The 16,852-nt window shown below is 41.8% G+C and overlaps 5 protein-coding genes across 9 annotated transcripts; 2 read left to right on the plus strand and 3 right to left on the minus strand.

The window, feature by feature from the left end:
* Positions 1–336: 336 nt before the first annotated feature.
* Positions 337–12,140, plus strand: RB195_010545 (uncharacterized protein; the record flags this gene model as incomplete). Of its 4 annotated transcripts, XM_064191606.1 has the most annotated exons (13): positions 337–397; positions 522–645; positions 4,487–4,573; positions 6,543–6,712; positions 6,774–6,856; positions 6,937–7,113; positions 7,367–7,435; positions 7,502–7,616; positions 10,405–10,535; positions 10,590–10,726; positions 11,424–11,610; positions 11,681–11,834; positions 11,930–12,099. In XM_064191606.1, the coding sequence occupies 13 exons, from the start codon at positions 337–339 to the stop codon at positions 12,097–12,099; spliced, it is 1,665 nt and encodes a 554-aa protein (XP_064049186.1). The 4 variants fall into 4 exon arrangements, with proteins under 4 accessions (XP_064049186.1, XP_064049187.1, XP_064049188.1 ...); XM_064191605.1 differs by lacking the exon at positions 4,487–4,573; XM_064191604.1 differs by lacking the exons at positions 337–397; positions 522–645; positions 4,487–4,573 and adding exons at positions 6,015–6,025; positions 12,117–12,140 and having other exon boundaries at positions 11,930–12,051.
* A 200-nt stretch (positions 12,141–12,340) lies between these two features.
* On the minus strand, positions 12,341–13,168 carry RB195_010546 (uncharacterized protein; the record flags this gene model as incomplete). The annotated part of the gene is made up of 1 exon (XM_064191607.1): positions 12,341–13,168. One exon carries the CDS (start codon positions 13,166–13,168, stop codon positions 12,341–12,343), a length of 828 nt encoding a protein of 275 aa, XP_064049190.1.
* Positions 13,169–13,205: 37 nt separating this feature from the next.
* Positions 13,206–14,822, minus strand: RB195_010547 (uncharacterized protein; the record flags this gene model as incomplete). Its single annotated transcript, XM_064191608.1, has 1 exon — positions 13,206–14,822. The coding sequence occupies one exon, from the start codon at positions 14,820–14,822 to the stop codon at positions 13,206–13,208; it is 1,617 nt and encodes a 538-aa protein (XP_064049191.1).
* A 171-nt stretch (positions 14,823–14,993) lies between these two features.
* On the minus strand, positions 14,994–15,413 carry RB195_010548 (uncharacterized protein; the record flags this gene model as incomplete). Its single annotated transcript, XM_064191609.1, has 1 exon — positions 14,994–15,413. The coding sequence occupies one exon, from the start codon at positions 15,411–15,413 to the stop codon at positions 14,994–14,996; it is 420 nt and encodes a 139-aa protein (XP_064049192.1).
* Positions 15,414–16,286: 873 nt separating this feature from the next.
* On the plus strand, positions 16,287–16,811 carry RB195_010549 (uncharacterized protein; the record flags this gene model as incomplete). Of its 2 annotated transcripts, XM_064191610.1 has the most annotated exons (3): positions 16,287–16,334; positions 16,507–16,602; positions 16,665–16,811. In XM_064191610.1, the coding sequence occupies 3 exons, from the start codon at positions 16,287–16,289 to the stop codon at positions 16,809–16,811; spliced, it is 291 nt and encodes a 96-aa protein (XP_064049193.1). The 2 variants fall into 2 exon arrangements, with proteins under 2 accessions (XP_064049193.1, XP_013303062.2); XM_013447608.2 differs by lacking the exon at positions 16,287–16,334 and having other exon boundaries at positions 16,519–16,608.
* Between the last annotated feature and the right edge of the window lie 41 nt (positions 16,812–16,852).

Consider the following 16,852-nt stretch of genomic DNA (forward strand, 5'->3'; position numbering starts at 1 on the left):
TCGTTGTCACCTGCAAAGAATTCCTATTTGTCGCAGCTTTTAGTGCTTGGCGTCCTGTTGTTTTAATTCCTTCTTTTTTCTTGCAGATCTTTCCTAAACAGAGAAATCCTTTCTCTTGATATTTAGAGGAGAGGGATTTGGGCGTTTGCTACTCCTTTCATGCAATCTCATGTTTCTTCCCAATGCAGTCCGCTGTGTTCATTTGTTTTAAATCATGAAAATTTCACAGAATACTGAATGTTTTCCGTAAACTAAATATCGAAAAAAAGTCAGATAAATCAATGTTTTTTAGTTATCGACGGGTTTCCTTTGTACCACTTGAAACAGCGTCACGGAATGAGCACCTCACGATTTCTTAGCTCTGAAGGGCTTATGCCATCAACTATATTTGACAAAGGTAAGCTTTTCTGAGTGTTTGAATTTGGCTGGACATTTCTGCGTTGATAAGTGCATTTAATTCGGACAATATGACCACTGATTTGAACTAGTTCAATATTACGTAGTAGTATATATTTATTAAGGTGACGCTGATGTAGACGTATCAGAAGAGATGGAAGAGGTCAGAGAGTTGCTGTACGAAATGATCAAGAAGAATTTCCCGATGGGCGTATCTTCTTCTCATCTAGCTCAAAAGTATCACGAAGAGTAAGTGTGCACTTTGTAGGGCTGCTATACAGAAACTACTCTTACGTATTTTGTTTTAGTTTTTTTTTTAATTTAAAGATACTTTAAGATGAATTCTTAGTGTTTTCGAACAACCTCAATCTCCTGCATTAGAAATTGACTCCACGTCATGAGGCATTGAAGAAATCCTTCCATCTTCACTTCGATTTTTCTTAAACTGTACTTCATTGTTACTTGAATGGCATTATGCCGCTAAAGAGAATACTGGTGAAATTTATATCGCAGAGGGATGGTATTGGTTAAGCAAATCTTCCTTACTTTCTTGAAATATGGAAAAATTTAACCGCCGAATTCGAAGAAGCTGATGTGCACAAACTGAAGGTGAATTGTGTTGCTATCTAAAACTCTTTTCTGTTGTAATAATTGATTATTAGTAGTGGAAAAAGTTCTTCATTGAACAACCAGAGTACCATCAGACAAATTGATGAGCACTGCACAATAAATGGTTGGAATGACGGACTGCCAACAACACCCGCTTTAATACCTTAAGGACGAGGCTTCTGTCTACGTGGTCTATTTTACTGCAAACCTCCATCTCAGACTTATTTGTAGTACTATAGAATACGTATTGGTGGTTCCGTATTCAGTTGGAAACAGAGGGAGTCGACTATTCTTGCGAAATATCGATAGGCAGCGAAGTTAAAATTGTCGACAGAGTTGGTTCTGGACTTGACGGATGCGAGTCGGTACATTTGTTTGAAGATTGATGTCTCACTCATGTCGTGGTCCTAGATGGTTGATGTGCTATGTAACCCATAGATGGTCTCCAAAACGCGCAGTGTACATTGAGATCTGACTCGTCCTATTTTAATTCCAGGTGCTCAGGCGCTCTTCAGCCGATGATAGTTCTTAGAGTAGAGAGAATAATCAATTTCGAGGTGGTGGTTGAATACTCTGTCCATTTTTGACATGATACATGATAAAAGTGCAAGTGAAGTCATCAGTTCTGCCGGGTTCGTGTTGGCGAACCCGGCAGAACTGATGACTTCACTTGATGACTGCTGCAGAACTGATGATGAAGTTGGCGTGAGAGGCGGTTGTTGAGAATCTGGTCCGGTTGGCCATGTTGTTCTATGGTAAATTATTTGGAAATTCTGCAATACGTCGACTGTCCGGTCCTCCTTCCTCATGAGCGCTCGCTTCAGTGAACAGAAATATTTGCTTCATGACGGTTGGTTTTTGCAAGTGTAGGATTTAAGCTCACTTAAGCGGTGTTGAGTCTTTTCGAATAGATGCCAATTTCGCAATGATGTTGTAGTAGCGTACATTAAGCAGTCAAATGTTGGAATTAGTACCTGCAGGTGTCAGCAAAGCCGCCAGTTTTTGCGAACAGTGTGGTTCTGCATAGTCAAACATTGAAGGAACAATTGCACTATGCACTATCCAAGACAGTCTAGTCTGACGAGTCGTTCATGGTATGCATCCCATGTAGATGTAGCAGCTAACTGACATTTTTGTCATTGTTAGTACTGGATTAGCCTTATGTAGTAACCAGAGTGCAGACTGTTGAAGAGATTTTGTTACCTCAATACTACCAACAGTCGGTGTATAGTTGCTGGTAGTTCTATACATACCTCCTCCTCTCTTTGTGACGGAAAGATGAGGTCGATCTTGGGCCGCTGTCCAGTTTGGGTATAATCGATGATCAGGAGATGGTATATATGCGACTGTTGCAATCAAACAGTTACTCGTCAGTTCAGCACTGACCTTATCACTGACAGCGGTGATCACATTGTCTTTTACGTCGACGACTGTAATGGGATGAATCGTGCTCAGAGGTATCGTTGACATTGCAAGCATTAATCCATTTCTTTCTTGTGAAGGTTGAAGTAAGTGCTCTTTATCTGTATTCATTCCGATGTGTGACACTAGTAAGAAAAAAAAAAGATGGAAAATAAAAAATTTTTTTGTTTGACAAAGATGATTGCGAGAGCCTTCATTGCCTTAATTAATAGAATGGGTTTCTGGGTTCCTTTGGTGGGGGATTTGAAAGGACTGCTGTAATCCTACAGCAGTCCTTTCAAATCCCCCACCAAAGGAACTATACCGATGTTCTGTAGGCTTGGAGGTGGAAGCTTTCTGAGATTCTTTGGCATGCGCATTGTAGATTGCTTCAACTTCTGCGTGATCGCGATGCCATCTCTGAGCATCGTAAAGCTAAAGGTGATTTCGATCTATACGAAGGAGCCTTTCTCAAAGCGAACATGTTATCAGTAGTCGTAGATTCTACAGATGGTTTCAAATGTATGTTGCTTCGTCCGTAGTTCTATTACTGAAAATGATGTCACTGACGTAGGCGACAGTTTCATTCGGTTCAATGATAGAACACCGATCTGTTCCCCAAAGATGCGAAGTACAGTCTTTACTCGAGTGGGTGGGTGGTACCAACTGTAAGAGTTCTCGGTGAATGTTGTCAGGAACTGCTGTGTACGGATAGATTGAGATAGCTTCAGTGAGATTGAGTCGAGACAAATGACGTCTTCCATTCAGTTTGGGAAAGATGTATTCAGCTGTTGGCAGCTGGTGCTGTTGAACTACGTCGTAGACGCAGTCAGCTGGTTAGATGCCAACGAAGACGCGATCATCATCTTTGAGAGTGGCAAAATCAAATATTGACGAAGTATTTCACTTGTTCAAGCCCCATTTTGTTGAGTTCGTGTTCCTGATATTGTCCAATTAAAATAGGCATACGCTGTTTGATTATACTTCAGGTAACCTTATTAGCCGGCACAGATTGACGTTTCATGTCCGGCAGCCCCTTGATGTTACTTACTGTGTCTTCGAGAATGATTTTAAAAGGGCTTTTTTGGTAGGGTGTGAATTACTGACTGGAAATGGCATCCTTATATCAGTTGTACCATAGATCTGACGTACACCAAGATTGCCCACATAGCAGCTGAATTCAGGAAGGAAACGTCGAGAACTAGTTGCTAACGAACTCAGCAGTAGCAGGTATAATTGTGATGGACTATGTTCTGAGCGTGCACAACTACACAGTAAGAACATTCTTGAGGCCATGTAATCTTATACCTTCATTATACGAAAAAAGATGAACATCTATAAAAAAGAAAAGGGATTCAGGTAGTTTTACGCGTATTGTAGAGTGCTCAGTGCACACTTTTAACAAGGACGCGTCATGTCATCTTATTGCAATACAGTTACCCCTACTGTACATTAATGCAGCTCATTAACATCGACAATATATAGTCTACCAAACTCAATTTCACATGCTTGATTCAGGCAAAATAACATTCTCAAGGAAGTGGGATGGTGATCCTCGGGTGCAAATGGCAGAATTCGTGCTTTTTCAACTTTGTTTGTATACAAATAGTGTCTAACGTTAGCTAGTTCTTGCTAGCGCTACCACGAGGTCGTGATACTGAACTCAAAAACATTTTATTCAGGGGTTACGTATTACCTGATGAAGTATTGTTCATTTCAAAACTCTTTATGTATTCTTCGAAAGTGAAGAGGCCTCCTGATTTTGGTAATTGAAAGTGGAAAGGAGTTAGAAATGGCCCAAGTGCATCACTTTAAAATAATGGAGCGTCGATGTCTTCTGTTGCACTTTATACATATAAGTGGCTTGAGGTAGAGTCTCTTTTTCACTCCCGATATGTAACCTCATTAGTTTTTTTTTGTGGTTCCTATTATTTCCTCGTAATTGGAACATGTTCTTAAGTGGCTAGAATAAATTCTAATTCTAGAAGCTCTTCTTTACATCTGCATTGGCTTCTGTGAGATTCAAAGAAGGTATGGGGTGAACTGGAAATTATAGACGATGGCACTCATGTTTTTCCAGACGACCGAAACACGTCCGCTTGGAGCAGGGTCTTGAACGGTTGAGTGTGTCAAGCAGCGAAACAATGGGAATAGCAACGGTCGTCCGGTCTAGCATAAGTACTGACGTCTGTGAATCATTGTCCTAGTCAGCAGAAAAGGTTTGATATTTACGATCATGTCCGCAATCCAACTTTTTTTTTGACTCTGCATAGAAGCGGGTACAGTCACACAAAAATTTGTTTATGCAGAAAAATAAAAGATTTAATCTCCATTCTTTAGTTTTCGGCAGATTCTGTTCTATTCCCTTCAATAGGAAATTACAGCCTTTAAAATCGCTCTATTGACCACAATGAAATAGAAAAAAAATAGATGATGACTTGTGACCGTGAATGGATATCCTTTGATCATCGTGTTGAAATTCTGCTTGTGAACTCGTACATCTCTCAACTCCTGGAGTTGCCTACCTTTCTATGTTACAGCAATTAAACAACGTCAGAATTTGGAGTCGCCTTCAATTTTCTTTGATTCGTCCATCAGCTTTGCTCCTAAACCAGTATGTTTTCGTAATACTCGCCTGTTTGGTTCTAAGCATAGAACGAACTGCAAAATTCAAATTTCTTTCAACTGGGCTACGAAAAGCAGTATACTTCTTGGTCTCCTCTCGCTACTCTTATTGTATCTACCATCGAAAGTGTCGGCCAGACTCGTTACTTTCTTGGAGGGGTATGGGCCTTGACCTCTACTTCACTAACTCATCGGTAGGGCGACACTGACTAAATTGAGCCATTTTTCATGTTTTCTCCCTGAATTTTTTAAAATCTCTTCTTCATGTTGTTGTGCCTGACTAGAATTACTTCGTGGTTGTTGTTGTAGCAAAATTCTTTTTCGTTAGCACTATCGCCACAGTCCCATTGTCGATTATTGTCCCATCGACTGGTGTGGAAGCCGTAGTTCGCTTCTTCCGAAGAAATAATGCATCTCGTCGACACAAAACAAATGCAAGTCTTCTAAATACCCCTCTGCATCTATTCTGATTATTCTGAAACTAATGATTTTTCCCGGGAGCTCTTTGCAATTTTTTAATTTTTTAAGTCTATATAAATTTACGTGCGTGCATCTGTCTGAGAACGAGCAACTTGGCATGCAGCTAGACATTCTCAATTTCAACTTATGCGTTTTTGAGACCTTTCGACGAATCTTAGTTGGGTCGGAAGTGAGTAAGTTTTAGTCCGAATAAGTGGAGTGGAGAGGTCAAGGTCTGTTGGATTGAATGCTCAATCTTCTTCCAAATTCTGGTCCCATACAAAATGCTTTTGAGATCTGCAGATACACATGTAAGATGCGCATAAAATCTTTGTGTCTTTTGTTTTAAATCGTTCCATTTTCACTTTAATATGAAAGGGAGGAACCGTTAGTTATGAGCGGAACTTTCAAAGCGAAGTTCTTGTAGAATAGTGACCTCGCCAAGTTTGGATTCCGTATAAAACAGGGATTTGCTATCGAGTTCTCCAGCACTCAAGATTGCTTAATATTGCATGCTCTAACAGATGTCTGCCATGTCAGTATCTGATCTAGGAGTGAAGCTATAACCGTGTCAAAGCTTATGCTTATTGTATATGCAGGACGTGGAAACCAGCTGCCCAAATCAAATGAGTTCGAAAAAGGAAACTTAGAAGCGACAAGCGACATAGTCTAGTTCGGTACGTTAGTACGCTGGGCTCATCTCCTTCCGCGATGTTACTATTTTGCATTCTTTCCACGTGTTCTTTGTGTATTATGATCAAGCATAGGGATCCGGACGGTACTACACATTCAAACTAGAAAAGGGGTGGTTCGATCAACCATGTTCAAATATTGCGCGGTGAGACTCTGCCAAGTGATTCACTCCGGGAAGCGAAAAGAAAAATAGAGCTATAAAAAAAGAAAATGGCTGGCATCATCATACGTGTATTGTTAGATTTTCAGAAGCAGAGTGTAGCTGGTAGGGCATTGCTAGCATTATTCTTGTACTTCTATTGTTTTTAATATTATATACACATTTCAAGAATATACAGATTCACAGCATTGTTTTTAAGGTATGTCTCGAAAGGGCTTGGTAGAGAGCTGCCCGAGGATTGGCTTGTTCAAGTTGCTGAAGCGGAAGAATTCGAGGCTCAAACTCGTGGTCCTCTCACGATTTTGTTTGTTCGTCTGTCAAACACAAATTCTTTCAAACGATCTTCAGTCCCTCACACTGACGTGAAAGGTAGACGATTGGTTCTTTAATCGCCCTCAAGTGATACATTCCTTCTCAGTTCTGTGTTTAGTTGTTACATCTGGGTCTGTTTCGGCAGATATGGAGCTCGCAAAGTTAAGGAAAGATCGCTATCCTCTGCAGCACGCAGAAACTGTGAATATTTCGTTCTATTGCTTTCACAATCTTATCCTTTTCATCACAGCTTTGAGACAGCGCATCTCATCTTATTTCAGCTTTCTTCATCTTCGAGCACGCTAAAGCCGAAATGCGATGTAATCGTAGTCGCGTTCGAGACGTCCAAGAATCTACATATTCGAGCTTCTGCAGATGATCCTGTTTTCGAGTCGTTGAAAGTTGACATGCGCAAATTTTATGCAGATAATCCAAGTGATCGAAAAGTGCAAATATATGTTAGTCGTTTTGTGTAAGTATTAAGTATACGTTTAGTGAAGTAACAAACTTCATTGTTGTTGCTCACTGTTCTTTTTTAAAGGGAATGATTTTCAAAGTAAGCTGCTCTTTCAAGCCTTGGAACAGCTATTTAGTTCTAAATATCATCAAAGTTGCTTGCATTGCTATTTTCTGATCTTTTTTGTTGATAAACAGCTTCCAATCTCTGGACATTTCTGCATGTGTCAGGAAACATCTAGGATATAGTTTTAGGAAGTCCTGTCTGGAGGAGCGTACGCGTTATGTGATGCAGCTGGCAACTGGTTCCGTGTAATTGCTGTGGTTCGTTTCTTAAAAGAGATTTTCATGTGATTTTAATTAAGTTGCTGACTTAATTTCTGCGTACAGGAATTACCCCGGTCCGGCACTGTAAAGTGCTTTTTCTGTGACGTTGGAGTATTTGGTGTATACCCAGTCGTTGACTTTCGCCTTCTCCCTGATCCAGGCCATCCCATCATGTGTCGTGCGTTTCACTTTTCAAATTATTGTTTTAGCAGTCTGGACGTCAGGCTAGAGCTGGACTTCAGACATCTTGTGCTGCTCGCTTCGCTCGCCTTCACTGATAAATAAAAATTTAAAATGCTGGCATTTTCTGTGAAATCAAACTCGGATTTTTTCGTTCCTTCTCTTTTTTTTGAAGGAAATCTAAGCATTGATGAAAGGTCTTAGTCTCCTTCCTAAAAGCCTTAGTACTAAATTTAAAGTATATTCAAACTTGGTTCTACACATTCCTTTCATACCATTACAATTTGGAAACAGCATTCGGAACATGGGTTTTTTTCCCGCTTTTCCCCAACAATTACCGCAGAATGATGTGCCAACATGAAATGACATCAACTTCATGATGTTGCTGATAAAGAGCTCTACCGCAGATCCCCTAAAATATTGGCTATTAAGCAGCAATTTGCATGCTGGTTTCCACTTTTCAAAGGAAGGGTCTGCCTAGAAAAGATGAAGAAAAGGTGTGGGGAAGATAAATACGGAGGAGCACGTAGATGTGAAACACAACACATGCAGTTTTCAAGGCTGTGAAATGCATCACAACGTTTAATTTACTTGTTGACAAATTCACTGAGAGTTGCAAGCTACTACCGCACCGTAACGCACCAATTCGACGCCGTGGGACCTATCTCCCTCCGTCTTATTTTGCTACTTTTCAGATTGTGGGGAGGAGGATGATTCTGTCCATTTCTTCCTAATTGCTGTAAAAAACGGCCTGGAAAATGCGGCGAGTACACAAGGCTGGCGCGCTCCAATACAAACTCTAGACAACAGTGCCCCGGAACGCTCGAAGCCGCATCTTCCGTTCCGTTTTTTTTACGGCAATAAGGAAGAAATGGACGGAATCGCCCTCATCCTCATAATCTACGTCCCTGTTAAGCATAACCCGCCTGAAACCCGTACCACCCCAGATTCGTGTTGTGATGCCTTTAAGCGGCCGTTTACATGCGTGTTTCCATTTTCTAAAGAAGGTATACTACTAACCTGAAGCAAACGTGCAAGGAAATAGACATGCGGAGGAGTCATACAGGTGAAAGGCAATGGCATGGCTACAAAAGAGTTGCAACATCTTTTTGCGACATGCACACGAAGTTATTGCGCGACACCGCCTCCCCACTGCCCACCAATTCCCACGCCGTTGGACCCGCGCCACCCCATTTTATACCTTCATTTTTAAATTTATAGCTTTACGACGCCTGCACACCAATCCGATGCCATGGGACCCACTTGACCTCGTTTTATAGCTTTCTTACCTCCGCCCCCCAACTGACTTCGTTGGACTCGTCTTCCTCTCTTTTTCGAATTTCATGACACACAGAAAAACAATCATGACCATGATCGTGATCATGCTAGTAATGACAGGCTTATTCTCTGTGTGCTTGTGCGCACGCGTGTGTGTGTGTGCGCGTGTGTGTAACGAAATTCCAGAACGCATTGAGACGTGTCCAACGGTTAGATAGGTGTGATGACACCGCGAAGCGATAAAATGGAGCGCTGAACGTCCGGTTAGAGCCGTACGTTCAGACGGGTGAAGTAATATAATACTAAATACTTGGATACAAATACATTGCAGGTTTTTTTTTTTGAAAGTTGATAGAAATTCTTTGAGAGTTCTTTTGACCTACGCTTTGTTGGGAGAAATCTTTAAAATAATTTCAAAAAAATACAAATAAAAATCGAAATAAATAAAATACATAAAATACTTCAAATAGCGAAGATATTTTAGATTAGCCATAGCTTCGCTTCCCTAATATATATATATATATATATATATATATATATATATATATATATATATATATATATATATATATATATATATATATATACTAGGGATACTATATATAGTGTCATAATATACCGAAGACAGGGGTATTATGTGAATTGCTATCAATTCAGGTGACGTGTAAGTGTTGCTATGCGAATACAATTTGGCGCAGAATATGTCATATTTCACCTGAAAACTCCTCCAACTAGTTTGGATTTCGCTGTAAGCCACATTAAGCCAGTGCACAAGTTTGTAACTTTTTCGACTCGCGAGATATTTTCTTGAAATAGCTTTAACTAGAAGCTTTTACATGCAAAAGTGATGAAGAGCGTTGCTGCGAAATCGTTAACACTCTCCGAATATGACACTTCTTATCCCGTCAAGTTTCATTCGAGTTCTAGTTCAGCTAATATGATTGCTAAGAGAAAGGTATTCGTACACCAAGGAGGTGTTCCTTTAAATTGCTGCTTTGTAGTTCTATATTCGCTGGAAACAATAGCAATCAGAAACATCTCTCATAGCAAGATTGCTTGTCTGCTCAAGGTGAGCGTGCGAATTGTACGCGAATGTAATAGAGGAAAATGTTCACCTTAATTCATCAGTCTAGCGAATTTCGGCGCACTACCACGTGGGCAGGAGTGCCAGCATTCAGTGTCGCGATCAAGCAAAATATGTTCCACGACACCGAAGTGCGCCGTCCTTGTACCTTCATGACAGCTATGTTTCTTGAAAACCGGAATTCCCGGATTTTGTCCAGTCCAGTTCTGTCAACTGCATGCTAATATATATTCGTTAGTTGCATAACCATACCTTAAGGAAATTATCTAACCTACTTGCTGCCCCTTGTCCAAGAGCTCCACTGGGCAAACAAAATGTATTCGGGGAATAGGGCTGTAAAATTACAGCAGGCAGACAGTTCAGAACAACACGTGAAATATAAAAAATTAGATTATCGATGAATTTCCGAATAAATGTTGTTAAGATGGGGCTCTCGCGAAACGAGTAAGTCTTGCTTTGCCCCAACATGCTGTGGGGGATATATCAGATGAAATTTTGCGGTCAGTTCTTTTCGAAAAGGATGCAGTGGGCAACCTTATTCCAGTTCGCATGCAGGTACCTCTCCTTTCCACATTTTTTTAGTTTGGCTCCTATCTACTTCTGCTTAAGGTGACGTCGTTGACAGAAGCAGTGGAAGACGATGAGACCACAACCATTGCAGATTTGTGGTTAACTGATGGAAGGGCTGTTGTTGAGGTGGTTATGATGAAAATGCCGGACGAAAAAGAATGGCCGGGTTCTGCCAAGTAAGAATGTATCAAATAGGTGTGGGGAAGATGTAGGGGTGGGGGGGCAACTCAGTTGCGCCCTTATTTCTCAACGCTCCAACTTATTTTTTCTCTTGGTTACTTTAGCTTACATAGATCCTATAAGACTAATGCTTAGGTCTTAGGGTCCCGACTGATTTAAAGGCATCATCTCACGAATCTGAGGTGGTACGGATTTCAAGTGGAGTATTCGTATACGGGACATTCATCGACAGGAAGACGCGTGTGCACGCGCCGCATCTTCTGGGCCGTTTTTTACTGCAATTAGGAAGAAATGGACGGAATCACCTCCCTCTCCATAGTCTACTATCCCGTATACGAATACTTCACCTGAAATCCGTACCACCTCAGATTCGTAGGTGATGCCTTTAATTATTTCCTTCGAGAAATAAGGGCGCCACTGATTCTCCCCCACTCCCCGCTTACATACACGTAGGGGTCACGTTCAATTTATTGCTGACTCTGAGGTGCTACAGTAAAAAACGCTATGACTGCGGTGCGCTGAATCAATTCAGGAGTACCGTAGTTGTTATTACTTTTAAAGTTCAAAATTTTCTGCGCTTGCGCAGTTTAAACTGAATTGAATGGGTGGGATTAATTTCTTTGGGGTTATTTGTTTTTCCTGCTTCTTCGAACAACTTTTAAGCTCCACTGATTGCTCATTATTTTTTCTTAGTTGTGATGGTCCGTTTTCAACACCTTTTGTTCCTGTTTCCGCCAGTTTGCCGCCAACAGTTTGTGTTTTTGATGGTGATGTAGAAATAATACCTATGGACATTAGCCAGATTCCGTCTGGCCCCTTCTCGGCAAATGCTCTTTTTGCCGCTGGTCCTACCGATATCAGTCTTCGTCAAGTTTCCCTTGTGAGTTTTGATGCTTGGCTCACATCTGCGTTGCAGTTTGGTTTGGAAGCACATATTCTTTATATTTCAGGATCCAATGCCTGATTATATGTATGACAAACTTGCTGAGGAGTGTCAGATGCCTGATGCGCAATTGAGCGACACTCCTCGTCCAGGCGCCTTTTATGCAGCTTTAATAAACGAACGGTGGGAGCGGGTGCAATGTGTGCGAGCTAGCAAAATTGGTACATTTTGTTTTCTCTTCTTCGTCACCTTATTTTTGAACTTTCTTCTTGTATTGTTCTCAATGCAGGGTTCCTGGTTTCTGTTCTTGTTTTAGATAAAGCTGCATTCTGTGTATATCTTATCGATGTTGGCGCTTTTCATTATGTTAGGGCTGACGTTCTAAGGAGACTGAACATCAAAACTCCTTTCCGAAAAATGCTCATGTTCAAATGCAAAGTAAGTATTAGTTTTCTTTTGTCCGTTGGAGTGAACCGCGTTTTCTGAGTTTGTTTTGAAGAAAGAATCCTATTTCGTTTTTATTTTAAGATCTATCGGTGTATGTGGGATGAGACATATATATATATATTTATATATATATATATATATATATATATATATATATATATATATATATATAGTTGTATATATATATATATATATATATATATATATATATATATATATATGTATATATATATATATGCTTGACTTACTTGACTTACTTGACTTAATCGGCGGGCTGATGTCATCGTCTGACGCGATTACCCGCATCTTCGCCGAGGTGTGCCGTCCTTGAACACAGCTCTGCCCAACCTTCTCGATCTTCTGCGAGAGCTTGCACAGAATCAATCCATTCGTCGCTATCGTCCTCAGGTCCTCTTTCGCCGCCTCCAGTCCAGAACTTCCGTTTTCGGCCAGGTGGCTTCTTCCAGCTCGAACCCGACGAACTCCTCAGAACTCGTTGAACAAGGCGATCTGCCGGTCTCCTTAATATATGACCAAAGAAGCGAAGACGATTTACTTTAGCCACTTTCGATGGCGGTGCAAGATGTTGATGTTTTCCACGTGTCATCCGCCGGTATACCACATCAATTTCTGCGTAAGGATCTTCATTGTGACATACCCTAGGCCAAAAGTAGCCAAGTAGCCGTCTAAGCAGCTTTCGTTCCGTGCAGTCAAGCCTCTCCATAACCGTTGATGGTGCTGCCCAAGTCTCCGATCCGTACATCATGATGGGGCGAATTGCGGATAGGCAGACTCGCAGCTTGACTTCGTTGGTGATGGGGGTCGACCACAGACAATTCGTTAAGGAGTTAAATGCAGAAGTGGCCTTAGCGCATCTTTGCTGAACATCTCTCGCGTAGCTGCCATTGTTCTTCAGCGTACAGCCTAGGTAACAGAACTCATCGACGAGTTCTATCGGTTGTCCGTCCACCCTGATTCCCGTTCGAGGTCTCGAAGATATCCACATCTGCTTGCATTTATCAGGGCGTAGGCGTAGTCCATAGGCTGCAGCCAACTTCGATGCAAGATTGACATCATGTTGAAGTTTCGTAGCGCTTTCAGCGAACATAACAAGATCGTCGGCGTACTCGAGTAAACAGGCACCCTCATGGTGCTAAGACGATGGCGGCATGACACTGATCGACTGTTCTTCGCATAATGTCGTAGATAGCGAAACTGAACAGGAAGGGTCCTGCCAGTGCCCCTTGTCTTACTCCAGTTACCACTTCAAACGGTGTTGTACATCCGGCTGGTGTTCGAACTGCAGCAGTTGTTCGTTGATTGATGTCATCAAGCAAGCGAACGAACTTTTCTGGTACTCCATCGGCGCTCAGTGCGTTGAGAAGACGGCCTCGGTGAGGAGAGTCGAACGCGGCTTCAAAGTCCAGAAACGCTAGTTGCATTGGCTTCGAATACCGCTGCCAGATTTCGATCACTCTCCTGACGATGAGCACCTGGTCAATAGTAGATCGGCCAGGACGAAAGCCAGCTTGCTCGTCGCGCGTTGTTTCTTCGCGATGTTTAATGAGTCGGTCCAGGATAATGCGTTCCAATACCTTGTACATAACACGCAGCAAAGAGATTCCTCGATAATTCCTGGGGTCCGTGACGGGTAACTTCTTGTGGAGGGGAATTATGATAGCGTGTCTCCACGAATCAGGTATCCTTTCGTCTATCCATATTGAACGGATGATCTTTGTCATCTCACGAATCCCAGACGGAGGAAGATATTTTAGCATTTCTGCGCTAATCCCGTCGTCTCCGCCAGATTTTCCATTCTTCATTTTTTGAATACAGACTAGGACCTCCGACACGGTCGGTGGCTCCTCGTTAACCGCGTATGTCGGTCTATGAACGTGTTCGAGTTCAGGGGCTGACGGTGCTAGCCGGTTCAGCAAAGTCTTGAAGTGTTCCTTCCAAATTGGAAGGGTTGCTTCACCGACAGCTACCCCATTGGCAGTGTTGAGGACAGGGGAACATCTTTTCATTTTGCCGCTACATTGTTTTAGTAGAGCGTAGGCCTTCCGCGGGTTTCTGTCCTCCCACGCCTTCTCAAACTCCATCGCTCTTGACGTCCACTCGTTATCGCGGTCTTGTTGCAGTTGACGACGCAGCTTCCTTCTAAGACGCTTTTCCTGGTTGAAGTCACCAGCGCTGCGCGCGACACATACAGAATTGTATGTGGATTTTGTTTCCGCAGATGCAAAGGCAAACTTCTTCCGCGGCAATAGAACCGGGAGCGTTTCCCTTGCAGCGTCCTGGATGCACTTTGTGAATGAATCCGCATCGCTAAGCTTCTTCCTGGTCCGTACTCCAACATGAATAGACACACGTTGGCGGAATTTTCTTCTGCATTCATCGTCTTTCAAACCTGCCATGTCGATTTTCGGTTGAAGAGAAACTCCTCGGTTTCTCTTGTGGAACCGTATCTTGAAACTGAGAAGAACTGGACGGTGGTCAGAGTCGAACGCGACGTCCCAAACAGCTCTAGATTTTCGGATATCTGACTGAGGAATGTTCCTCTTCAGAACGTAGTCGAGCTGAAGTTTGAGAGTCCTCATCTTCCGCTTGCGCTGCTCTTCAGGCGTTAAAAGGGTTGAACCCTGGTCACGTGAGCTGATGGCGTCGATGATTCCTCTTAAACGTGGAAGCGATGATGAGGCCCGTCTGTTCGCACAAGTCGACCAGACGGTCACCGTTGTCCGACGTGCGCTCCGCTGCATAGTACCATTTTCCTAGCACATCGGATTGCTGTTCGAGTCCCATCTTCGCATTTGCGTCGATTCCGACAATGACCACCTGCTGGCTTGGTATTTTAGACATCAACGCATTGAGTTCATCATAGAAGGCGTCCTTACTGTTGTCCTCAGCGGTTTCCGTAGGTGCGTGAGCACTTACGATCCAGAGTTTACGTCCTCCGCGATCCCGCAGTCGTAAAAAGGCGCATCTAGACGACGTTGAGCCAAATTCCTCCACTTCTTGTAATCGTTCCTCACAGCTATCGCGCAACCACCTACTTTGTTCTCATCAGCATCGCCGCAGTATATGGTGTAATTTTCGATGCTGATTACGGGCCGATCTCTCATGCGTGTTTCCTGCAGTGCAACAAAAGGCACACAGAGATATCGCAGAAGTCTGGATAGAGCGGCTTGTTGGAGCTCACTCGATAGTGTTCGGCAGTTCAGCGTGATGAAACGAATGGTTGTTGCCAAAGATTCCATGCTCCCTTCAGGCAGTTGACCTTTCAGGTTATGGGCTTTGGCGGTGTGCTGGACGACAGCACCTTTTTGCAATGTATGGGAAGCTTTCGCCATATAACAGTGCAAGTTATATAGCTCGTACGTTCCCAATGCGTACACTCGAACGCCTGATTGCGTTTAGTTAAAGCAGGGCCACCACGTGCAGGTAGCAATCAGACTCGTATACGCGGCCCATATATATATATATATATATATATATATATATATACACATATATATATATATATATATATATATATATATATATATATATATAATATGTTATATACATATGATATATATATATGTATATATATATATGTTTATATATTTATTTATATATATATATATATATATATATATATATATGTACTTCAACTGCTGAGCTGTAAGCGCAAAGCCTTATACCTTTCATCAAATTAAAGTTTGTTTTTTTGATTGTCTCTACGCAGTTCTGCAAGTTGAAGTTTTATTAACTGTTATCTTGTCAAAAAAAAGCGTAAGGAGTGGTCCTACTCGTAGAGTGGTCATAGTTTAGAATCTTCAGTTTATCAGATGCTGAATTAAACGAATTTGTAGAAGAGGTTTAGAAATGATGTGGGAGGAGCACAAAATTAATGCATCCCCATAAAATCTCTTGTGGTTTTGGGACACAGGAAGAATCCCCTCCGATCACACATAGAACGCAAATCATTCGGCTTAAAAAGTCCCGTAAGATGTTTTCTGAAATCACCCACACACCAGTAATCTTTTCTCTGCAGTAAAAATCACTGTGGGTTAAATAAATTTCTATTTTTATAATTAGCTATTACTGACATTAACGAAATTAGACTGTCGTTAAAAAAAAAACTCTAGGAAGAAATTTCCGCGTCAACGAGAAGACCGTTTTTAGGAAAACTTCACCGAAAAACATCAATAAAGTAACACGTAATTCTAAACCTAGAAGCTATGCAATTTGAAGCATTTGTGCCACCAATTAGATCTAATCCTTGTAAGGTTTTAGATAATCGAGAATGTCTAAATTGGGGGATATGAATGTCTCAACCCGGAGCATCACCTGGGATTTTCATCTTTGTCTCACTTTTAGAGAATTTAGGAGCCTTCTTCTCATTAAGTGTAGATTTCTTTAGGTGAACGTCGGTTAAAAATATTCGTATGTGCTTTTCAGGTCGCCAATATTATGCCAGTCGGCGGTCAAGATGTTTGGAGTCGTGAGTCGCATGAGGCTGTGCGCGAATTTTTTGAAGCAGGAATGGGCGAGACTGTTATGGTGTTTTTATCCTTTAGTGACTATTTGACCACTAAAGGAATTCGATCATTTTCTAGGTTACTCCTTTACCAAACAGCTGTGGTATGTGGAAGCAGATGAATGCTCCACCAGTTCCGTTTGTGACAGCTAACATTACGTGCTGTGGACGCGATCTCGCAGATTGGCTAATTTCTCGCTGCTTGGCTCTTCCACTAACCTCTTAAAGTCAACCCATTAACTTTCTGTGAGAAGCTTCTTTTTCTGC

The sequence above is a fragment of the Necator americanus genome, chromosome III (assembly GCF_031761385.1).
Source record: "Necator americanus strain Aroian chromosome III, whole genome shotgun sequence".
NCBI classification, from domain to species: domain Eukaryota; kingdom Metazoa; phylum Nematoda; class Chromadorea; order Rhabditida; family Ancylostomatidae; genus Necator; species Necator americanus.